The sequence below is a fragment of the Aquila chrysaetos genome, chromosome 7 (genome assembly GCF_900496995.4).
Source record: "Aquila chrysaetos chrysaetos chromosome 7, bAquChr1.4, whole genome shotgun sequence".
Classification (NCBI taxonomy): domain Eukaryota; kingdom Metazoa; phylum Chordata; class Aves; order Accipitriformes; family Accipitridae; genus Aquila; species Aquila chrysaetos.
Window position 1 is genome coordinate 5,655,649 of NC_044010.1, and position 23,051 is coordinate 5,678,699.

The 23,051-nt window shown below is 46.5% G+C and overlaps 1 protein-coding gene across 4 annotated transcripts in view; it reads left to right on the top strand.

The window, feature by feature from the left end:
* Positions 1 to 23,051, top strand: part of LOC115343582 (limbic system associated membrane protein) — a 1,014,959-nt gene that overhangs the window by 901,834 nt on the left and 90,074 nt on the right. For all 4 annotated transcript variants that reach the window (XM_030019709.2, XM_030019710.2, XM_030019708.2 and 1 more), the window contains one exon: positions 28 to 153. In XM_030019709.2, the coding sequence (XP_029875569.1) occupies positions 28 to 153 (126 nt within the window). The remainder of the gene's footprint in view (positions 1 to 27; positions 154 to 23,051) is intronic.

The following is a 23,051-nucleotide window of genomic DNA, read 5'->3' on the forward strand; positions in this document are numbered from 1 at the left end:
AGGTCCAACTTTCTTTTGTCTTCGCAGTTCCACCAAAGATCTCCAATATCTCCTCGGACATCACCGTGAATGAGGGCAGCAACGTGACCCTGGTTTGCATGGCAAATGGGCGTCCTGAGCCTGTCATCACCTGGAGACACCTCACCCCAACAGGTAAGAGACCCAACTGGACTAGACTGTGCTGTTGATTTGTGAACTGTACAGTAGTTTCCTTCTCTTCCAACATCAGTAGAAAATTTCAGGAGCAATACAGGCAGCTGTAAAAAAAGTGGCAAGAATCTTAAATGCACTGCAAACTTGTTTTGCAGTGTGATTTCCCAGGCACGATAACCAGGTTGTCTGAGGAAACAAATGAAATTACTTCAGTAGATGCTCTACAGAATTGGACCTGTAATTCTATTTAGCTTTGGTCTTCATCTAGTTGTCCCAATCTCTACTGCTGGTCACACGCAGCACAGTGGTGGAGACAAAACACTGCTGGTGCCAGAGAGAGGGGAAAGGATTTTTGTTTAGATATTACACAGAAGAGGTTCTTTCCAAAAAACCATGGAATTTGCTTCCCACTGATATGCCTTAAAAGGGAGGGGCAAACAGTGGCACAGATGATTTCATATTGTTCTCCACTTCGGCAGACAGTCTTCCTGTGTCTTGTGAAGTGAGTAAAGGCGGCATTTTGTCTGCAAGATGAGTGAAGAGCAGGGTGGAGGCAGAATGAAGGAGAACTCACCAGCTTTGTTCTGCTATCTAACTGTGCCTTCCACGCTTGAGGACACTGCAAGCTTGGAAGGAGAGTATCCTTTCAGTAGTCAGACTCCATGGGGTTAGCAGCTTGGATTGCGAGGAAACCTTCACCCCCTAAAGATTTATCAGTAGGATGGGAACAAGGGGTAGGTTTCTCTTCCTCTGTATCATGTCCTTTGAGAAGAACTCGTTACCTGATTTCTTTTGCCGTCAGACATTCTTTCATCTAAAATGCATGGGGAAAGCATTGATTAGCTCCATATGAATAGTCTTCTGTGATATTCCCATATATGTAAAAGGTTAAAGAGGGTTTGAGGTAGGCAGAGTACAAGCTTTCTGCCTGTGCTACAGCCAGTCAAGCTATCTACTGCAGTTCAGCAGCCAGAAAAGGGGAGGGCATTGCAGAAAAGAAAGTTAGAGAGAGAAAGGTAGAATGACACGTTGAAAGAGAGCTCAATCCAAGGGCTGCATTCAGAAGCCCCTGGATTTGGGGCCTGTGGTTCAGATTGGGTTACTCAGATTTCCCGTCTCATCCCTTCAGCCAAACCAAAGTCCTCCTGAGCTTCCCTGTATATGAAAGCCAGATATGCAGTTTGTATTTCTGGCCCATTTCTTGCAATGCTAAAAGAAGGAAGATGGGGAAAGACTGCCAGAAAGAGGTGGGAGGAGCAGAGTTGATGAGGGGAACACTACTCCTCTGTGGTATCATCTTCACTACCTGACTCTCCTCTTTCGCTATATACAGTATTAAGCATGACTGTGCCATTAGCATATATAGGAAAATAGATCTATTTTTTTCACTTTTAATTATGTATGTAGAATCTTCTAGCTCTGGCAATTTCTGCTCCTAAGGTTTATTTCATATCAAATCTTCCATCTTGCTGCTGCATCAGTCTTTCGGTCCTCCATCTAACTCTTTCTTGTATACAAGTAGGAGATACTCCCTAGCTATTCCGTGAGCACAGCCTAACATTGTCCAAGTTAAGGGTGTTACAAGGAGGCGAGCTTAAATCTTCATGAAAACTAGGGCCTGGTATATGAGATGCGTTGTTCAGAGCAGTAATAAGAAGATTCTTGTACTGACTCATCACTTTGGCTGCATGTTTGTGCTTTGTGGGTTTTTTTTCCACTTGTACCACCTACTCCATTGTATCAGACACAGACTTTTTTTCTCCCTTTTAAAAAGGCTCCTCAGAGCAAATCTTCATTCTGGCTATCCCCTCTGGTGAGCAACAGGACTGGGGAATCCCATCCCCTCTTTGATTCTAGGGTCAGTTTTCCTGGGTCTGTTTTTCAGGTTTCCAGCATGCCCCTTCACACTTTCTCTCCCATGCCTTGTGTCTCAGAGGTGTTGCCCTGTTACCATCCATCCGTGCCATCTCGCCGACCCCCTTCCGATCCATCCTCGGTCCTCCCGTCTACAGTGAAGCCTGCCAAGCACCCCCTTCCTAAACGACTAGAGCCAGGGATGAAGGGCAGGCAGTCCCCAGTCTGTCACCTCCATGTCTCGCTGCTTGTTGTTCTCTCTCTTTTGCCTCATCTCAATCCATCTGTTACCTTTTATGCATACAGAGGAACTGCTTTCAGGCAGACATCAGGTCTTTGTGCGACATGTAGCCCAATAAGACGGTTGTCCCAAAATGGGGGACAGAAGGGCTTCTTTTAAATGTTTTCCTTGAGGTTGACAATTAATATAAGTTCCAAATCTATTCCAGAGCTGCTGCAGTTAGAAACACATCTTGTCTTGGAATCTCCCTTTTCCAGAACTGTAAGGCATTTTGGCTCCATTTATGCTAGTTTTGAAGACATCTGTTATGCATCAAAGAGCTATTTTAGATCATTGTAAAAGTTTCTAAAATATGTCTCTCTCCTTGGATTTTTTTTGCGATTAAACTCGTGACTGCAGAACTGGAAGAATGAACATTACTGAGCTTGTGTAGGAGGTTTTGAATGGACAGGTTTTGAAATTAAACTAGCATTGGGGGGCGAGAGGGCCAAATTGCTTTTTCTTTGTGCACTCTCCTCAAGGAGTTCATTAGTGAATTTGTCTGCTGTTTCTTTCTGTCATGGTTTAACCCCAGCCGGCAACTGATCCCCACACAACCGCTCGCTCACTCCCCCCCGGTGGGATGGGGGAGAGAATCGGAAGAGCAAAAGTGAAAAATCTCATGGGCTGAGATAAAGACAGTTTAATAGGTAAAGCAAAAGCCGCACACGCAAGCAAAGCAAAACAAGGAATTCGTTCCCCACTTCCCATGGGCAGGCAGGTGTTCAGCCATCTCCAGGAAAGCAGGGCTCCATCACGTGTAACGGTGACTTGGGAAGACAAATGACACAACTCCGAACGTCCCCCCCATTCCTTCTTCTTCCCCCAGCTTTACATGCTGACCATGATATCCTATGGTCTGGAATATCCCTTGGGTCAGTTGGGGTCAGCTGTCCCAGCTGTGTCCCCTCCCAATATCTTGTGGTCCCCCCCAGCCTCCTCGCTGGTGGGGTGGGGGGAGAAGCAGAAAAGCCCTTGGCTCTGGGTAAGCACTGCTCAGCAGTAACTGAAACATCTCTGTGTTATCAACACTGTTCCCAGCACAAATCCAAAACACAGCCCCATACCAGCTACTGTGAAGAAAATTAACTCTATCCCAGCCAAATCCAGCACACTCTCAGTCATTGACTTCATCAGTAGTGTTTGTTGGCTAATTACCTGAGTTAGGACCACAGAAATGATTTAGTTCTTGTTCGCTGGGATGTGGAAGGTACAAATGCAAAGGGAAAGCAGTGTTGCTACTTAGGCAAAGGCGGCAGGGATGCATGTGATAGTTCATTTAAATGCTGCTGGGCCTCAGGAGTGATCATAGCCCTCTCATCTGTCTATCTGGGAGGTTAAAAAATGGCTTTATAAAATGCTGTATCACTTCTTGTGCTGGTCCTATACTGAGCAGTTGAACTAGGCGTTTTTCTCACATCAACTATAAGTCCCCAAGCCCTGAAGCAACCCATAGAAAAAAAACCCTCTCCTTACCCTGTGAGATAGCTAAAGTGTGGCTGTGGTTGTTGACTGTACCACTGACACCTGGGAGGAAGGCAGGTAAGGGGAAAAATACTTTAATAATTCCTATAGCCGATGACAATATAGATCAGCTTTAATTTAATGAAAGCAGGAATGACATTCCTTGGAATGATGCAAGTCCTTGCTCTCCACCTCTGTTCTTCTTCACGCGACTCACTGATTGGGTTTTGACAGAGCAGGTGAAGAGAGTCAGCCAGACCCTTTTCTTTTTTTTATCTGACAGGCCGTTATGCTGTAGGCAACCTGGTCTAACTAGTTGTGGATAGTTAATAGGCATTGCCTGGGAGCACAAACAGCTTCATTAGGTCTTCTCCTCCAGCCAGCAGAGCTCTCTTCTGGGTTCACTGACCTGCAGCTTCCAGCAGCAGGCCAGCACCTCCCTGCTCATAGTCAGATTCTTCTCCTGTGATTCAGGACACAGCTGCAGGCTTATTAAGCCTGCCTTGCCCTACGACTTTTGCCATCCCAGTTTGTGATGGTAAGCCATGGAAAAGACCGTAGCAGCCCTCTGAACTGGATTTGTCAGGAAACTCTGATTTGTTCAGTTAAGTGGGGATGAGTATTGATGGTTTTGTATACAGACTACATGAGTTAGCAGTTGTCAGCATTAGAAATATTTCACTAGGGGATATGCTGTAGGCTCTCATCTCTCGAAAGGGACAAACCCCAGATTCTCCCCTCTGTGACTTTGTACAAAGAGTGGGTGTTATCCTGTTGTTTTCTTCTCCTTAATATTAACTCATAACCAACATGATCCATGGCCCACAAAGGTATAGATTATTTTTTCCTCACTGAATGCAGTCACATCAAATTTCCAGCAGTTGCACCACAGCCTGGACAAGGTCCTAGCACAGGGCCACGTATCATTCATCACGCTGACACATTCTGTGTGGGCTACCACAGGCAGCCTACCCGTCTATGGCCGGTTATATTAGGAGGTGCTCTGTTTTCCCTGTACCATGCACCAAGATAACAACAAACGCAGCCAAGAAAAGAATCCAGTAAGATAGTTTAGAGATGGTAGGCAATGCCTGCTTTTGAGCTCATCTTAGTTTTACTTCACATCTTTCCTGACTTATGTTTATTCAGGCTAATGTGACTTCTCCCTACCCATAAGCTGCTGAGATCACAGTCCAGAGGCTTTATCATTTATCATTCTTCATCTATCTCTCCATCTTATTCAGAGCCATGTTAGGTGCTTGCTTGCTTGACTGAAAAAGAGCTTCCTGGGAAAAATAAAGATTCGTGTATGTTCATAATCTTACCAATAAACTCCCTCTCAATGGAAACCCTAGAGAGTGGCCTCTCGTGAATTGGGTTAGCAGCCACATGAGCATGGACAGTTGTCGCAAGGTCTTTGCCTTACCAGAGATCTCGCTGCCAATCCTTTTGTCCTGGATGGGCAGACAAACACAGAAGAAAAAGGCAGCTCCTGTGCTGAGGAGCTTATACTCAAGGTAACAGGAACAGTCCCATTGATGTTTCTGCTCCTTTCCTGCACGGCATCGGTGGTTGAAACCTTCCCGAGGGCCTTGCTTGTGGGTGCTGTGGCAAGTGCCGTGAGTTTGGTACCCGTGTGTGGTGGCAGCCTCGGAGGTGGTGGCAGGGAGACAAAGCTATGTTGAGCTTTATGGGGCTCAGCTCAAGGTTGAACGATTGAGGCGTTTACTGGTTGTGCATAACCAGCTGAGGAGCAGACAATTCAGTTTTCCCAGAGCTGTGAAACAGAGTGTGAAACCTGTATAAAACCACCAGGTATCTCGTTCCTGATCCAACTTCCCCGGCCTCAGCCCAGCAATGCCGTTTGATAGAGAAGAGAACAGTCTGGATTCTCCCAAATTCCACCTGACAGTCTAAAGATACCCACTTTGTCTCAGAAAAGGAGCTTCGTTGTTACAGTGGTAATCACAGCATAAAAACCAGTCTAGAGCAAAGCAGATAAGTATTGATTGCAACACCCAAGTTTCATGTCACAGCGTAAAATGAAAGGAGATGGGATGGCTTGTCAAATATGCCAGTCTTTTTCTCCCTAGAGGGTGCTGGAAATTCTCATTGAGTCTTAGAGAATTTACCATAGCCTGGGAAGTTTAGAAGGGATAGAGAATACAGAAAAGTGCCTGTATGCTCTGTGTAATTGAGATGGTATACATATAATATGTTTATAAACAGCTGTAGAACTCATTGCCATGGAAAGTTATTTAAAGACGAGAACTTGGCAAGACTCAAACAGTTTGTGTGTTCCTGAGGATAATGTGAGCAAATCTGGATATTCTTGTTATTCACAACAAAAATATTGAAAAGGATGTTAAACTTAATGCTTTGGGGCTCAGTTACTAGAGATCGCGATGAGACCTAAACTGAAAGAGACAGATTATCTCACACCCCCGCTCACTCGCCTATCTTCCTTCAGTGCATGCCGGTCCCCTTGTAGGGCTGAACGCTGGACATGAGGGAAGCAGAGAGCTCTCTGAAGGCATGAGATTTAAGAAGGCCATATCCTTCACATGGGCAGCTTTGGTCATTGTCCCGTGTTTGTTTGCTTCTCGTTGCTAAGTCTAAAAGCCTTGCTACTGCACTTTGTGTTGCACAGGAGAAGCCAGTTTATGCCCAACAAAGATAACAAACGGAAAACCCTCAGCCAGAGTCACCACAAGTCAACCTTGTAGGCACTAAGTAGTGATGAGTGGGAAGGGGATTTTCTGGTTATCTAAACCATTTGGATTTAGCCCACCTCTCTGCTGCACTCTTTAAAACCTCAGTAAAACAGTTGTGAAGAGAAGGAGGAGTGTTGTTTGGGGGGGGGGAGGAGGTGTTTGGTGGGGGTTTTGTGATGTTATTGTGCCAGCTCTTCTCATGTCACAACCTTCTCCCCCTGCTAACTGCCTTTGCCTGATCAGGAAATTTAAGACTTACAAGGTACTTGTTTGACCCTGCATTTTAGGACGTTGGGGGCAACTGATGATTTTTTTAACCAGGTCTCTTTTTTCCTCCTTTTTCTTTTTTTCTTGCATCCTCAAAATACTCTCTGGTGAAAATGTGGTCTTGTCTTCCACAGAGACCTCTCACTTTGATTCTTACACACTCCCAGTTTGTTTTAGGATTCTTTCTGAGATGTCTTTTTCTCTTTTGGTCTAGTCTTCATCTTACCCAACATTATAGGGGAGAAAAAAAAAAAAAAAAAAAAAAAAGAAAAGGATGCTGGCTCACAAAGAGCCTGGGAAACAAGCCAAAGTTTCAACTTTTTCAGGGCTTCTCCATAAGGCATACAAAGTTGTTTCAACCTCTATTTGCTTCCCACTTCTGCTGGCTCTGTGTTTTTTACTTTTTTGGAAGTCCCTTCTTATTAGTGCATGGCCCACAAGCAGGAGCCCCCCTGCCCCCTTCCTCACCTATAATAAGCTTAAGTCCTGAACGTGCTCTCTCCCCAGCACACTGGAGGGCTTTGATTTCATCCTTCTGTGTTCATAGACACATACGCTACACAGTGATCCCTCCTATTCTAATAGTGCCCCATTCGGTTGCTGTGGTCCGATGCTGTTTCAGTACAAACACTGTTGATGCATGAAACATTCGTTTTCTTAACAGCTTTGTCCCGTGGCAGAGAGGGAGAGCGAGGCCTCACAAGTATTTTGGCATTTCAGGGGAACAGGCAAATAAGGCTGCTGTGAGGAGGGAATTTGCCCTGCTGCCTTCAGCAGTGGTTGGAGGGGAACATCTGGAGTCTTCTGGTCAGTGCTTGGCTGCTCACCCACTGGCAAGATTTTCTGTGCTGTTGCTGGGAAGATGGGGCAGTTGCGTACCAAGTTAGTGGCCTTCCTGCCACGTAGAAATGCTGCTCTTTACGGCAAGTTGGAGTCTGGCAGAGTTGCCTCCGTTTTTCCTTCTCCCAGATGGGTACCACTTCTAGTCAGCCATGGTGTTAAGAGGCTTTTCCATGGCATTTTAAAGGCTGAGCTGGTTTGTGTCCATATGAAAACTTTCATCCACCTACAGAAGAGCAGCATTTTTCTAGTTCACTGCATGCTGTAATATTGCTGTCTGTGCGGTGCTGTACAGTCACTACCTCTGCCCTCAAGGCTAGTGCTTCTCAATGGGGACATTCTTGTTTAGCAGGGACATTAAGGAATAACTAGCTTCTTTCTCTCCCCTCCTTCCATGAGCTAGTCTTGAAGGATCCCAGAAGGCTGGGGGTAGGAGTGAAAACTGAGCACCCCAGAAGATGAAGATTCAAAATCTTCCATAATTAATGATGACATGAAAAGGAATTGCCGTACACTACCATAAGTAGCATCTCAGACCAACCTTTGGTAAGGTTACTGAACCTTACTAAATTCTCCATCATTCTTACCAGCACAAACCCATTGAAATCAAGGGACTTTTCTGTCACAACTAGGACAAAAAGAGGAAAGGTCTGCTGCCTACCCTGCCTAGCATGGTAGATGCTGTCCATCTTGCCCTCCTTCCGTACCAGCCTTCCTTGTGCTCCAAACCTGCCATCGAGCACTCTTATATCCTACCTATAAGCAGGCAACTACAGCAAAACATATTGTCTGGAGAGAATGTTATTGAGTGCAAGACACTGACGGTGTGTGTGTGTTACCGAGTCTCCCTCTAGTGATCTGAACTCACAAGTCTGCTTTGGGTCTCTTGTGCTTGGAGCTACTCGTTTGGTGACAGAGCTTCTCTGGGTTCACAGGGGCAAAGGGCTGATATTTTAGGACTGGGTCCCATTTCCCCTGCCATCTGGAGGTCGTTCATATTCCTCACTGGCAGCTCCGTGTTTACAGCTGTGGTTTGCATCTGAAAATTTAAATGTGCTTGTGAAGATACAGAGAGGTTGAGTGTGAATTAAAGAGAGAAAAAATTCACAGCATTTTAAATTTAATACTTTCAATTCAAACATCCTTAAGAAGAAAATGGAGAGGCTGCATTTTTTTTTTTCCCCTTGTAGCTGTAATCTATAAGTACTTTCACTTTAGGCAAGCATATTTCTCACTCTCTCTTCACAGTAGGAGAGAGATACACTAATAAAAGGGGAAAGTTAAGGTATTAGCTTATAGCTGTTTCCTGCTTTTTTTTTTTCCATTTAATGAGAGAGACTTCACCATTTTTGTTATTATGCTGTTATGTGGCTTCAGCTGATCTCAATGGCCTCGCTGGCTTCAGTGCCTGATATATTCTGCACTGAAGCCAGAGCTACTGTCTCCTCTCGTCTGAGGACCCCAGTGAGGGTGGATGACAGCATCTACTGCAGCGCACGGGTCCTGCCAGGACAGTGATGTCTAGAGGGAGTTTCCCGCGCAGCCCCAAAGCCATCACCCTTTCTAGCTTCTCCCGCACAATCATCTGACTGTCTCTTGCCTCTGCCTCCACCCCTGTGCCAATCCCCCTGATGAAGCCGCTTGGCTTATCTATCCCAGCTGTAGCGATAGCTGGAAAATAGTGAGAGAGAGAGAGAGAACGGAGGGTTGCCAGGAGAAGCAGGATTATTTGCAAGAATCTCCTGTACAGAGATAGACCTAGGGCAAAGAAAAAGCCAGCTTTGGGGGCAAGACATCCTGAACCTGCTTGCCATGACAACCACAGCAAGGTCAGGTGTCGCTCAGCCTCCTGCAGCGTGGAGCTTTTCTCCCAGGTCTGAATACAGTCGTAGGTAGTGGAAGTGGGAGTCTCCCAGCTGAAGGCAGTGAGCTATTTTGGTAATGCAAGGCTGCAACAGGCCCTGGCGTTGTGAACACTTGTGCTCTTCCTTCCTCAGACTTGCTTCTGAGCATTTCGGAAATGCGTCTTCAGAACATCCCTCCCTTTCTTGTCTGAAGAAAAACATGAGAGACTGAAAACACCAGGGGTTTTTGCGGGGGGGGAAGTGCACGTACAAAAGTGTTGTTCTTATTTCTTCTTCAGTTACTTCTTCTTTCTGAACAGCACCTAAAAAATATGACTCTTCTCATGTACTCTGTATTTTTTCATGCACTGGCTGAACAAATCATCCTTTCTCGTAAACTCGCAATGAGTGCCCACCGCAGTGTTACTGCGGCACGGGAGCAAAGCAGGCAGCAGCAGAGAGGCTGGGAGGGGGTGCTGAGTGCGAGCCCATCCAGGGAAGCAAGAGCTGCTGTCTGATGCAGCCTTTAAAGCTCACGCCCAGTTTGGGGTGACTTGAGCCATTTGAAGGATGAGCGTATCCTGCCAAAGGATCGGCGCGAGCTGCAAGGAAGAAAAATGTAATGCAGTTAATGATGGTCTGGGAAAGGCATTGATCATGAGAGATTTCAGTTGTCGTCGTGTTAACTGAGGGCCGTGGCAGATTGGAAGGGTCATGGAGGGAGGACGGGACCGTATCCATGGCACACTTTACTGGGCAGCTCCTAGAGCCCACGTCTTGTGTCTCAGGAAAGGCTCTAGAGGGAGATGACCCAGCTGCAGTCTGGGGTAGGCAGAGGGAAGAGCAATGCAGCCTGTCAGGGGGTCCCTGGGCTCCTCAGAAGGGTGCCTGCGGGTCGCTGCCCTGTTGCATGTACCTGGCTGAGAACTGCTGGCGGGGTCATCTTAGTACATGTACCGTAACGGTCAGGATATGTCATTACCACCATCCTTACCTGCTGTGCAGCTTGTGGATCTGTAAAAGCCACATAAGTATGCAGGTGCATGCTGCTGTATGCATTATTTGTGAGCGTTTTACTATGTGTTCATTTGTATGTTCGCCATGCTGGTGTCTGTGCATGCATTTTGCTGCACAGGTAAGCTTTTTGATGTTTACCAGCATTATGCACCAACCTCAAAGGCTTGCATTTCCTTAATGGTAGAATTGTGAAACATAGCGGTAAGCATGAAAAATAAAAGCAGAGGAGAAGACAGACAGCATCCTGAGTCATATTGTACCTGCCATCCTTTGACTGTGGGGCATGGATCTGTACAGCTGTCGAAAGCCTGTCTGTACAGCCTGAACTACAGCTGCATGAAGGAGACGGAGAATATGTATTTTTAGTGTCAATCGTGATAAGAGACAAAATTTCAGAAATTCCCTGAACTGCAGAAGCTCAGATCAGGCTCCAAACTTTGCAACTCCAGCCTCTCTCTGACATGCTCACTTGTATCTACTGCATTTCTCTCTGCTGTACTTGGGCATCTTCCAAGCCAATAAATAATTGGTTCCTGCTTCTGTCTCCCCTTCTGCCCAAGGGACTTAAAGTTAATTTGTGCTGACTGTTAGTCTTTGGGTAGAGGCTGCTATTGTAAAAGGAAGTCGGGGCATATATAGATAGATGGTCCTTGCACTGTGAAATTGTAAGTGCCCCCATTTCCTGCGGGGAGATCTACAACCACTCGACTGCTGTGAGGAGGATTCCTTGTCGCCCCTGGGAGCTTGCCAGGGGATGATACAGGTGGAGATGGGAAGCCCACGTTCCCTAGATGTTCCTTCAGCAAGCCCCAGCTCAAAAGCCTGGAGCTGCACGTACCAGAACTTGGGTGAAATACAGGCACATGGAGAGGCAAGTCCCTCCAAATGAGAGGCCACCTTGTGCCTCGGGAAATGCCAGGATGGGTCTCGGAGTCCATGCGCAGAGCAGAGGCTGTAAGGGACTTGGGGACAAAGAAAAGTCACATTTGCCATGCAGCACCTCCTCTGTGAGACCCAGGAAGGATGAGGGAAGGAGACTGTTAACTCGAACAGACAAAAGTAATTAGAGGAGTAAAATAATAGATTAATGAGCAGCCAGTGTCAGGGGAACTTATTAATTATCAGTAGAGGATTTCCTTGAATGCGCAGGCTGGCCGAGGGCATGCAAGATAGTAACCAAAACTCTAGTCCTGTCTGAGGAAGCTGCTAGGGAATTAGTGGCGCTGGGTGTCTGGAGAACGATAGCAGAGGTTGAGTTAAATGCTTCCTTTGAATCGCATGTTATGTGTGGCTCAGGTAACGGCTGGGGAGGAGGGGATCTGGAGATGCTAGATTGTATCTAACTGATGTTAATAATGGCTCGATAAAAATGCTCTGATAAGAAGACATTAAAGTTGCACAGTTAAGCACTCGCAAGCCAGGTAAGGTGAGATTTAAGGTTACAAATGCAACCTTAACTCTTCTCCTGCTGAGTGTACCTTAGCAGGCAGCCTCCAATTAAGGGGCATCAGGCTATTTCTCAAGTAATATATCAGAACATTGGTTAATGCTCTCTTCAGGTTCGGACAGGTACACACAGTGTCTTGTAATATTGTGGTTTTGTCTGCGTGTGCCTGGTGAAACACAGAGTCCATTTTAATTATGGCACTGAGAATACTGTATTAGTTGTACTTGAACCAAACACGGTGGTTTAGGCACAGGGTCCATTTAGACTGTTTAGATACAGGGCAACCCACCATCCGTTCTCTCAGGTTACCATTTCACGTGTCAGAAAGCAATAGGCGTGGAAGATGTTGACGTTAGCTGCAAGTAGCGTTGAGTATGGGGTTTTCCTTTCTAAGGACTAATTTCAACTCCTTTAGCTCAACATACTGGTTTTTTTGCCTAGTTGCCTTTCTGAAGCATTCCTGACTGCGCACAGGGTGAGATGTTACTCTGTCCCATCAGACTGTGCCATAAAATGTGTCTTTCTTCTGTCACCCAGGAGGTAACTGTTCACGTATCAATGTATTTCCCTTTTAGCACTCCTACATTTACAACTTTCAGTCTCATTGCACGTACAATGGTTGCGATATAATGGGAAAGAGAGAAAATCTTTCAAATTTGTAAAGGGCAAATCTGTTCTTGGGGAACATTGCAGAAGTGAACAGATTCAAGGGGTTTAAACCACACATCGTAGATCTGACATCCTTCCTTGATTGTAATGCTGAGTCGTTAGCCCGCCCATTGAACACAAAGTCCTTTGAGGGGGAACCATCCCTTCTGCTGTGTAAGTCCTTGAGTAAAAACCTCTGTCCTTCCCTGCATACCCTTAGTGCAGTAGTCTTAGATTTCTCACAAGCCTCCGTCCATGTGTCTGGCAAACAGGACCTGCAGCACCCCCTGCTATCCCACTGCTCGTCCTTGCAGCTACGTAGGGAGGCCTGCTTTGGTTGCATTTGAAACAAATATTCAGCATTGTTGGACTATGAGTGTCATCAAATCTGTTGGGCATCATGAGAGTTTTGGGGTGCAGACTTGCATGTGTGTTTGAGAGCGTCTGAAGGAGTTTGGATGCCCTGAGCTTTATTTTTTGCATTGTGGATCACTCTCCAAAGAACGGATGGGGTGGCAGGAACGCCAAAGGCAAGGGCAGCTTTTTTAGCAGCAGCCAGAAACCTGTAGATATTTTTAAAGGTTTCCAATGTGTATTCGGTTGTCCCCAGCAAGAAACAATTGTGTTGCAAGAGCTGTCCCTTAGAGGCAGGTGCAGGCTGGTCAGCATGGAGCAGAAGCTCATCAAGAGGGTTAGGTGTGAAAAGGAAAGGTCACATAACCCCAGGTGGCCCTCCAGGAGACAGGCACCGGCTGGCCACAGGGGAGCAGAGCTTACGTGCAAGGTACGAGAGAACAACTGCGAGGAGGAAAGGTAGAGAATTTCATAGAAAGCCCCCAGCACGGCAAAATATGCTGATTAATTTCCACAGACCTGCATGGATCTGAAGTGAGCTAAAAATTTCCTCACTCGGAGACTTTGGGGATCACTGAGCAGAGTTTGTTTAAAAGAAATGAGCTTCATCTGAGAGGTTTTGCAACTTGTGCTAATGAGAGTCTGTCTGTCAAACTTAAGTGGCATCAAGTGGCTCAGAACAAGGGCTCTTGGGCGTTAAATGGTTCCTACCAAATACCAAGCCCATTACCATGATTGGCTGTTATAGCCCTCTAAACGGCAAAAGTGATTAAATTGGTCGTTATGAAACACTAAAGATGCATAATTATGAAAAATAAGGCTTGAGTAAGAGGAGATTTCATCTCACTCACTGCTTTGTATCTCAAGGAGGAATCAATGTAGAAATGTTTTAAAAGCAGCCCAGGGTTGCCCCTTGTCTGGTTTTCTCCTGACAGTCTGGGAATCATGAATGTGTTTGGAAGTGAAGGTGTTTCTCCAGTCTCTAGGCTGATATATGAGCTGGAGACTGAATGTCCCAAGTCCCCCTCTGTGCATAAGGTTGTGTTTCTCCCTTGTCGGGGAGGCTTTGACTCCCTGCTATCCCTCGCTTGCCCTAGTACTCAGAGTGAAGTCATGTTTTCTTGGTAACGCCACAGGATACATCTAATCCACCCAGCTGCGTGGAGCGATGAGGTGTGAACACATTGGGTCGTGTCAAGAGGGAGAGCACAGCCAGCTCTACTGAAGCCACAGCAGAGCAGCATATGGCAGCGTGGGTAGTCAAGGGAGGTTGCAGCGGGCAGGGGCAGCTCCGGCAAATCAGTGTTAAAGCAGTAACACGTTGGCATAGTTAGCAGACTGGGGGGTCAGAACTAAGTATTGAGGGTTTTTCAGCAGGGAACTGCTGTGGCAAGCCTTGAGATGCTACCACTGCCCAGCAAACTCAGCTCTGCCGGTCTCTTCCTCCTGTTCGTTGAGGTGAGGTCCAGCACGTGGTTTTCCTTGCTCCTCCTGGCACATCAGGCACTTCTGCCTTATCTGGGAGGGAAGGATTTATGTCCTCAGAGTGTCAAGCTCAGGAAGCGTTCGAGGCCAGGCTGGATGGGGCTTTGAGCAGCCCGGTCTAGTGGAAGGTGTCCCTGCCCATGGCAGGGGGTTGGAACTAGATGATCTTTAAGGTCCCTTCCAACCCAAACCATTGTATGATATGCTGGTATTTACGTTCCCTTATTCCTGTATCTGATAAGTAGCAGATCCTACCCAAAACTCGGCTGACCATCTCCCTCATCTATCTATCTGTCTTTGCTCTCCTTCCTTCCTCGTGTGACAGCTGACATGGCATATTTTTCAGAAACTTGATTTGTTTGTAAATCAAATGCCTTTTAAAAAATGATCAGACATTGCTTGGTATCAGAGTATGTCATTTAAGGCATTAGTCACTTTTAAGAAAATACTCTGTGTGTGTGTCTTTTATGGTGTTATCAATATCCCAGAAGACAAGTAATGTCATCTGCATATGTATTTGAGCGTGTGTGAGCCACCTAGTCAGCTGATTTGCCATATAAAATTGTCTTTTCACCAGTACTCCTGTGGCTGCTATAGTCAAAATAAAATGTGTCGTGTCTTAAATGGAAAGCCAAGTATCTCTGCCTTTTGAAGAGACCGCACTCTTCACAGAGTAAAGTTGTAACACACCTCTTGCCACCTACCTGTGCCTCCAAATCTAGGCTACTCAGTCAAACCTGATCTGTCTGGAAAACTACCTGTGTTAATTTAAACCGAGTTAGAAGCATCCTGAAAAGTTTCAGACCACTCTTGAGGTGTTGAACAGAGGACAGCTTGTGAAAATTGATTGATTTCATTCCTTAGATGTTTTTCTAACTTTTTTCATGGCTTCTTGTAATTTGCACATAGTTGTTGGCTTAAATCCCCAGCCGTACTGGAAAAGATTATTCTCTGTAAGGGTGAATGTTTTTCACGAGTTCTGGTTATGCGGATGCTGAAGTATTTCATTATTGCAGCTCTCTTCCAGAAAACACTATGACCACTATGAAGTTCCTTGCCCACACAGTAGCTTGTAGGCATTTAAAAAATGTCTACATTTAAAATTCTTCCAAAATGATGAATATATTTGCCTAAGACCTCCCATATTATTGGCCTAGCTTATGCTAAAATATAATAGGGTTGTGGTTGCCATTATCTGTGAACTTGACACTACGGGTGTGTGTATCAGGACCCAGATCACTCAAGGATTAAGCTTTCTCACATGAAATACTTCCCTGCAGAAAAAAATTAGCTCAGATGCCTCAAAGTCCTTAATTTGTGTTCAGGGAACAGTTTTTCAGGAAAGTATGTATTACAGAGCTCGGAGGAGAGAATGAGTCAAACTGAGCTGGGTTTCATGTGTGGAACCTTTTCCCAGCAATTTCACATCTTATAATTTGGTTTATAAGCCCCAACCGCATTTTAATCAGTTGCTCTTGACAAGGACGACTTTGATGACAAAAAGTGGGGTGGGGGCGGGGGGGAAGCTTAGTTATGTAATCAGAGTTGTTTTCATATGGTTTGGAAAGGCGTCAAGACTTCCTCAAGGTTTACAGCCTTCATGGCCAGGATGTCAGCGTCTGGAAATTGGACAGGGAATTATACCCAAACAGGGAGGCTGCACCTTTCCAGCCTAAAAGTGAATATGCTAGTGGCAAATATTGCCTTGTGACTGTGGTCTCACTTGTTTTGCTGATCTTTGTCACATCGCTCCATTTTGCCGGAATGTCGTCTCTCCCTTTGCCGATTCTTTTTTTAATCTAATGGTTATACAGTGTCAATAAATCTAGGAGGCAATGTTGCAAATTCCCTGTTTCCCCCTCTCAAACCCTAGCTTGGAAATTCAGATTTAAGGTTGTAAACAGAATCTACTTGGACCCATCTTCACATTGCTGTGGCAAATGGTGTGCATCATCGTTAAGATGCTGGAAATAGGTTCACAAGGAGACAGCTTTGTTCAGGGGAGTTGTCCAGAACAGATTTTCTGAAAGTGACTTTAAATAGAAGAGTACTGTCAAAATACTAACGTTAGCAAAGGCTACTGATTTAGCTGGCTAGCCTGCAAACCTGAAGACCGAACCACGTGCTAGCTGTTGTTTACTAGGCATCAGCCTAGTCGAGGTGAGGATGCGGCAAATAACCACATACCGGCGCAGTCCCTTTGTTACTTGACTGTCGTTTTCTGACCATTTGTAACGTAGGCTCTTTCCTCTCCAGAATTCCCCAGGTCAGGAAAAGAAAATGGAGTGAGGTACCCTTGTCAATAGCTCTTCTGTCAAAGCCTGCCTAATTTATATGCAGGCAATAACTAAATGATGCCTGTGGGGAAAGGCAGCAGAGCTCGTTGAGCAATTTTAAGCGATCCTTTCCCATATGCATTTTTCAGTGTTCTGAAGGCCATTTTAAGAGGTAACTTTACTTTAAAGTCCTGGACTTGCAAAAGTGTGAAAGAGCAGGGTTATTAAAACCATGCAGCCCCTGTAAGTATCTAAAAGAGAGTGCAGCTTGTACTGAGGTGTTGCGCAAGAAGACAAGAACGTTCGCTGTCTCAAGATGCTGTTCCCGAGAGGAGTACGGCAATCTCCAAAGCGTTTGCCCTATAAATGTGGTGCTCGGGACAGGAGCGTTGCTGGAGCCCCTTCTCATGCCCGGTGCTGGAAGTTCGGGGGCTGTGAGAGTGAAAGAGCGGTAGTTGGCAGCGAGCTTGGCGCAGACGCCCATGGGGGGAAGAAGGCTGCCCTACATGATGCCTGTCACCAGCAGGAACCCAGCGTGCCGGTGTTTCACAAACAGCATCCTTCAGGACACCGAGACTGAGGTTTCCCCCGCTGCTGCTTCTGTAGCTCATTAAATAAGCACTGCTGTGGGACTCCCGGCTGATCAGGCCTGAAGACTGAGCCTCCCAGCCACCGAATGTCTTCTGCACTTTGCCCTTCTCCGCTTTCCAGAGAAGGGAAGAGCAAGCCCCTCCTCTATCTGCAAACACAAAACATCTCCATCGATCTTGGAGGTTGCGACAGGCCATATCCCCACCATGCCGCAGTACGGTTGTCAGAGGTGCTCTCCCCTCTTCCCACCACCGCATTGCACTGGGAATCAACTCTTCTCCCCGTATCAATATCAGAAACCAATATTCATAGACTCTTGCCTCCTTTTTCCCCCGCTCGGTGCTGGCAGCTGCTCTTCCACTCCCTTCCTGCGCTTGAGATGCCTGCCGCAGTAACGGGATCCTCCTGCAAACTCTTTAATTGAAAGGAATTTCTGTCTGGCCTGGAGATGTCAGGAGGCTGACGGAGACGTGTTTCTGTAAAATGAGGCTTGATCTACAGTGCAACAGGCAGCGTCTGGATCACTGAGAACCCTTCACACTCGCTGGCTGCAGCCGGCTTTTCGATGGGGGACGTTAATTAAGGTGCGGCTGTCAGGGTGCGAGTGCGGGAGACCCCTCCGGCTCGGCTGCCAGCTCTCCCTCCGCAGCAGCGGCCTGCGAGGTGCCATTGCTTCCTTTCCACTTGGCGCTTCCCCTTGCCTGCTGTGCCACTTCCATTTCTGATTCCCATCAATTTGAAACAGAGCCCTGCTGACCCTGCTGACCGCTGCTCATACATCTCCCGGCATGGTTAATAATAATGGCCTCTGTGGGAAATGATGGGCTGAGACAGAGAAAGGACATAATGATGCTCTGGCTGGGGTAGGCAGAAAGAGGAAAGTGAAGTGACAAGCAGCTAACAGCAAGAGAGGGGTGTGATGATAAAAACAAACAAACCTGCAAATGTCTAAAAACCCACAGCAACCGCATCCCTGAAACAAATGGGGAGAGACAAGCTTGAGTCCCTGAGGGAGAGAGGAGGGGGAAAGAGAGAGAGGAAAGCGAGCAGAGAATCGACCAATAATTTAAATGGCATCAGGGAAGAAAAGAACTGGAAAGCACAGACAGGCTTGGAATTGGCAGGTGGCAAAGAAGAGGATGAAAGACAGAGGGAGAGAGCATGGAGGAAGGAAGATGTGGATGCAGAGAGCGGAAGGAAAAAGCGGAGGGGATGGTAGGCGTGGAGCTAACCAAAGCAAACGGATGCAGAACGGGAGGTGGGGAAGCATGGAGGGGAAGAGACCCATGCGTTGGCAGGGGAGGAAAAGCAGAGGTGAACTGAATCAGGGTAGAGGAAGGAGCGAAAACAAGGTATTTGGGGTTAGGAAGAGGGAAGTAAGGACAAAGCAGTGGGAGGTAAAGAAGAGCAAGTTGAAGAGCCCCAGGTCTATGCCATTAAAGTTCACCAGAGAGGCACAAAGAACAGGGTTTGGAAACACAGAGCACCTGATGGCACCTGCTTCTCTAGGGCTTCCCCTGTCCCCCTCAGCTGCTTGGGATCCTGGTGTAAATTCCAGGGAAGTGCTTTTCATTTTTGAATTAGCAGAGTTTGATTTGATGGAGAAACTTTTGGCCCTGTGCCGCAGCCCCACCACCCATAGCATATAGCAGGCAGGTTTGTCGTAGGTATTATGTCCGTAGCAATATAATGGCACCAGCAGGGAAAGCAGCAGGCATCTCTTGGTTGGGCAGATCAGCCACTTCCCCGCTCCGAGTTTGCTGGATAATTGTCTCTAGCACCTCACCCTGTGCAGGAAGGATGTTTCCTTCTGTTGGTAAAGCAGATCAATGTTGACATCATGCACCATCAGAGAATTTTCTCTCAGTGCAAACAGTTGCTGCTGCCCTTGGCGCTCATTGATAACCAATTATGCGATCATCTGCGTTTTCTGGCTCACTATTTTTTACCCCTACACAGAGGAAATCGGAGAAGATGGTTAAATTTCCTCCCTGTAATAATTTCTGTCCCTCGGCTGTAGCTGGGACGAAGCTGAGTGGCAGTTGTTGGAACAGGACTGGTTTTGCTGTGCCGCGGGGAGGTTAGCCAAAGCGCAGGGGTGACCCGTGGCTGAGGTGCGTGGGCAGATCTTTGGCAGGGTTCGTCACTCTTCTTAGCTGCTCACATGCTCAATAATTGAAGGCCGTTTTGCAAGAGATCCTCAGTGGTCCTTCACTGAAACGCTAGCGCTCATGTCCTGGGTTCTGTGCTCACGTCTGTCCCTGCCCTCCTGTCTAACACTGCATAAGCCGAGGATCTTTCTGTGCCTCCATTTTTTTTTTCCTGAAAGAAATGTCTCCGTGACATCGACCACGAGAATTTTAGATTTGACGTACTTCTAAGGCACTTCTGGTCTTTTTGATGGGATGGAACAGATATACGTTTATGGTAAGCACAAAAATGGTTTAGGGTTGGGTTACGGGTGCAAATACACGTACAAATACAGAGCTTGCTTACTTCAGATATTCCACAGCATTTGTCAAATTGAGTCACTGGGGCTCCTTCAGGGTAAGGCATGAGAATAAGTCTGAAAAGCAACCACAAAAAGAACACAAACACAAACCTATATTTTTTAAAGATCTGCATCAATATTCATGGGACTATTTTTTATTGCTACCCTCTTCCCCAGCTTTTTTTCAGCTCCTTAGAAACCACGCTTACCCCTCCCATCTTTGCCATTTCAGCTTCCACCTATCTCGTGTGGAGTGTTCAAATAAGCTCTCGTTCTATTTTTTCCCTGGTAAAGATGAGAGTTGTTAGTATCAAATACAAGTGGTTGTGGCGCAGAGAAAAGGAGGGACCTGGGTGAGCCTCCTGGCTGGCATTCTGATGCAGAGATTTGGTTTTCAATTAGATAATGCTCTCTGAAAACAGGGCTGCTGGAGCACATGGGACAATATTGACTAAAGCACAAAACAATTCAGTGGGTGACCTTCATGCTCTCGCGTATGTAGCCAGTCAGGATGCATGGCGTGTAAATGCCACCCAATCGGTATTCATTTCGTGTGACTCGTAACCAACCCGCACCAGGGAATGGATGAAAGGCAGCATTCAGGTATGTAATATGATTATCAGATAATATATCAGACTGCGATTCCACAAAGCCAAAGGGTCAACAAGACTGGAAAATGTATTTCGCAGCTTCTGAGAAGATGATTTTTTGAAGATTAGTGTGTCCTCGATAGAAAATGAATAAATAAATACATAAAATAAATAGATGTCATGTAACATGGCTCCCACTTCTCCCTGGCCGACCAGCTGGCTCCCAGGGAAGCTACCTGAGCGTGCGGACACCCTTGCTCATACTTGGTCTGGGTTGCGTGTGCAGGTATGAAATGAGAGCAAAGTTCTGGCCCCTTCGCCGTTAGGGACGTAGAGGAATTGCGTGGTTCAATCCCACTGTTTTTCTTAGCCCTTTGAGATGGTGGCTTCCCTTACTGAGAGCACAAGTTACTGTCCTGTTGGCGGTCACCGTGTTTGGACTCCCAGGAGTGGAGGCGAGGTGCCGGTTGTCCATTAGTCCTGGCTCCTGTCACTAGCATGCCTAGGGAAGGTTTCCTGCTGGGCATCTACGTGCTGTTTCCTTACCAGCCTGCCAAAGGTTTGAGACAAATCACCTTTGCCTCACAGAGTAACGCACGTTTTCTGAAGAGTCAGCCTTTACTTGACCTTTGACTGGATGACCTGACTCCCTGGCATTTGGGAGGATGAGACTGGAGACTGTTATTAAGACTGGCTGAAGTTGTGGTGTTTAAAGTTTTAGCAAAACACACTCAACTGTTTGCTCCAGAGAGACTACAGCTGTGGTAACGCTATAAATCATTAACATCAACCTATAAAATGGCTTCCCAGGCATTTGCGCTGCTGCTGCTGATGATCTCCGGTATGAGGAATAGCCTATGATGCCAATCCCTGTCTCGGAGATCATCTGTGTGATCCCACCGGTAGCATTGTTTAGGCTACTCAAAACCTCGCTCATGTCAAACCACCAAGTTCAAAAAGAGGGAGACAACACACACAGATGGAGGGGTTTCTGGTTTGTAAAAGGATACAGCTGCCCAAAAAAAGCTGGGAGCTGTTCTCGCAAGGCACCCAGAATAGCTGTGCTCTAGTCGGTGAGAGCAGGTTTTAAGACAGACACTTTCTTTTCTTATGGCTCAAAGAGTGAGTGACAAAAAGTAGTAAATCTCAGAGAAGAGAAATGACCTCTGAATTTTCTCAGCAAAAAAAGCTGGCTCTCTTCAACTGAAGAAAAAATGTAGCTGGGCTTTGCAAAGAAATATTCCTTACATTAAGGGAAAAAGGGAAGTATGATAAGATTTTACTGTAGCTAAATTTTAAGGCTAGAAGGGATCATCTAGTTTGATTTCACGCGTAGCACAGTCCAGGGAACCCGGCACGGCAATTTCAGCATCGAGTCCGTAACATCCATTGGAACAACAGCCCATCTTTCACACGGGCGCGGGTGGCACCGCTGTGGCCCTTCCCCATGGCCGGTGCACGCTCCTCCGGAGCGTCCGAGCGCTACGTCCCCTCTCAAGAGGTTCCACTGTTCCTGGTGTCCCAAGGGCATGGCCTCCTCCCCTTCCGAACCAGGTTTCCTTTCCACGGAGAGCTTTACACAGCCTGTGGGATGTATGCAGAAGCAGGGGAATTAAAGCTAATGAGGTAAGATATAATCATAGTGCTCCTTCAAACTCACAAGCTGCTCAGATCAGGTTCTGGGGATGGGCTGTCACTTGTCTTTTTTCCAAACTTCTTCAAACTGGCTCACCTTTCCCCCACTGAAATACTCGTGATTTGAGTGCCTTAGGTGAGAGAAGCATAACAACTTTGCCGCATTTAGGACATCATTGTCAAATTGAAGGATTGGGGAGGAGCCACTTCACCCAAGGAAAGTATTTGTATTCAGCAAGTGCTAAAGTGCAGACAGCTTCCTCCTCATGGTCTCGGAGGGGAGCGAAGCACCCTCTTGCATTTTGCCTGCTCGGGGAAATGGTTTCAATTTGAGAATGTGAACGAGGTAAGAAGCGGGGGAAATGAGCAGGTGATTCCTGGGAATGCACAGCTTTCTGTCCCACTGCAAACACCCCGACGTGGAAGCTGCTTGGTTTTACCATTTCTGATGTAACACTGGAGAGAGAGGACAACGCGCTGCAAATAGGTGAGGACAGGACATCCTAGCCCTCAGGAGCATCCCATGTAGCAAACAGAAAAGTTTGAGTAATGTTTGCAAGTTACGGAGGCTGTTTAAGTGAACACTAAATGGAGCCGGAAAGGGAACACTCCAAAGGGTCGCAACGTCTGGTTGTGTTTTGGGCTGTTTCACTGCATTAACATGTGGGCATTTTTTGAGGGTCTGACTTTGTATCTTCATGTATCCTAACTTTGGAGTAATGGGATCTGCTACAAACAATAAAATAGAAATCGGAAAGGAAAATGCAGTTGAATGTGTGCTGTGCCCTGAAGAGCCAGTGATCAGGCAGTGCACGGGAAAATGTATCAAGCAAAAAAAAAAAAAATCAGGAGCCCCATCAAGAAGGGGACAGACGAAGGAAGACTTTGTATAAGCGGGGGAGAAATTTGATATGTTAGATCTTCTGAAGAGAGGTTCTTGCCTTTGTCTGCAACCAGGTACAGTTGATACCTGCTTTGACTTGCATAAAGAAATGGGGCAACTGAAAGGTATTTGATGCTGCCAAGTCAAAAGTGGGACTAGGTTGCCATTCTTGGCTTTTTCTCTCAAAGCTCTCCAACTCTTTGCCCTCCCTGAGCCAC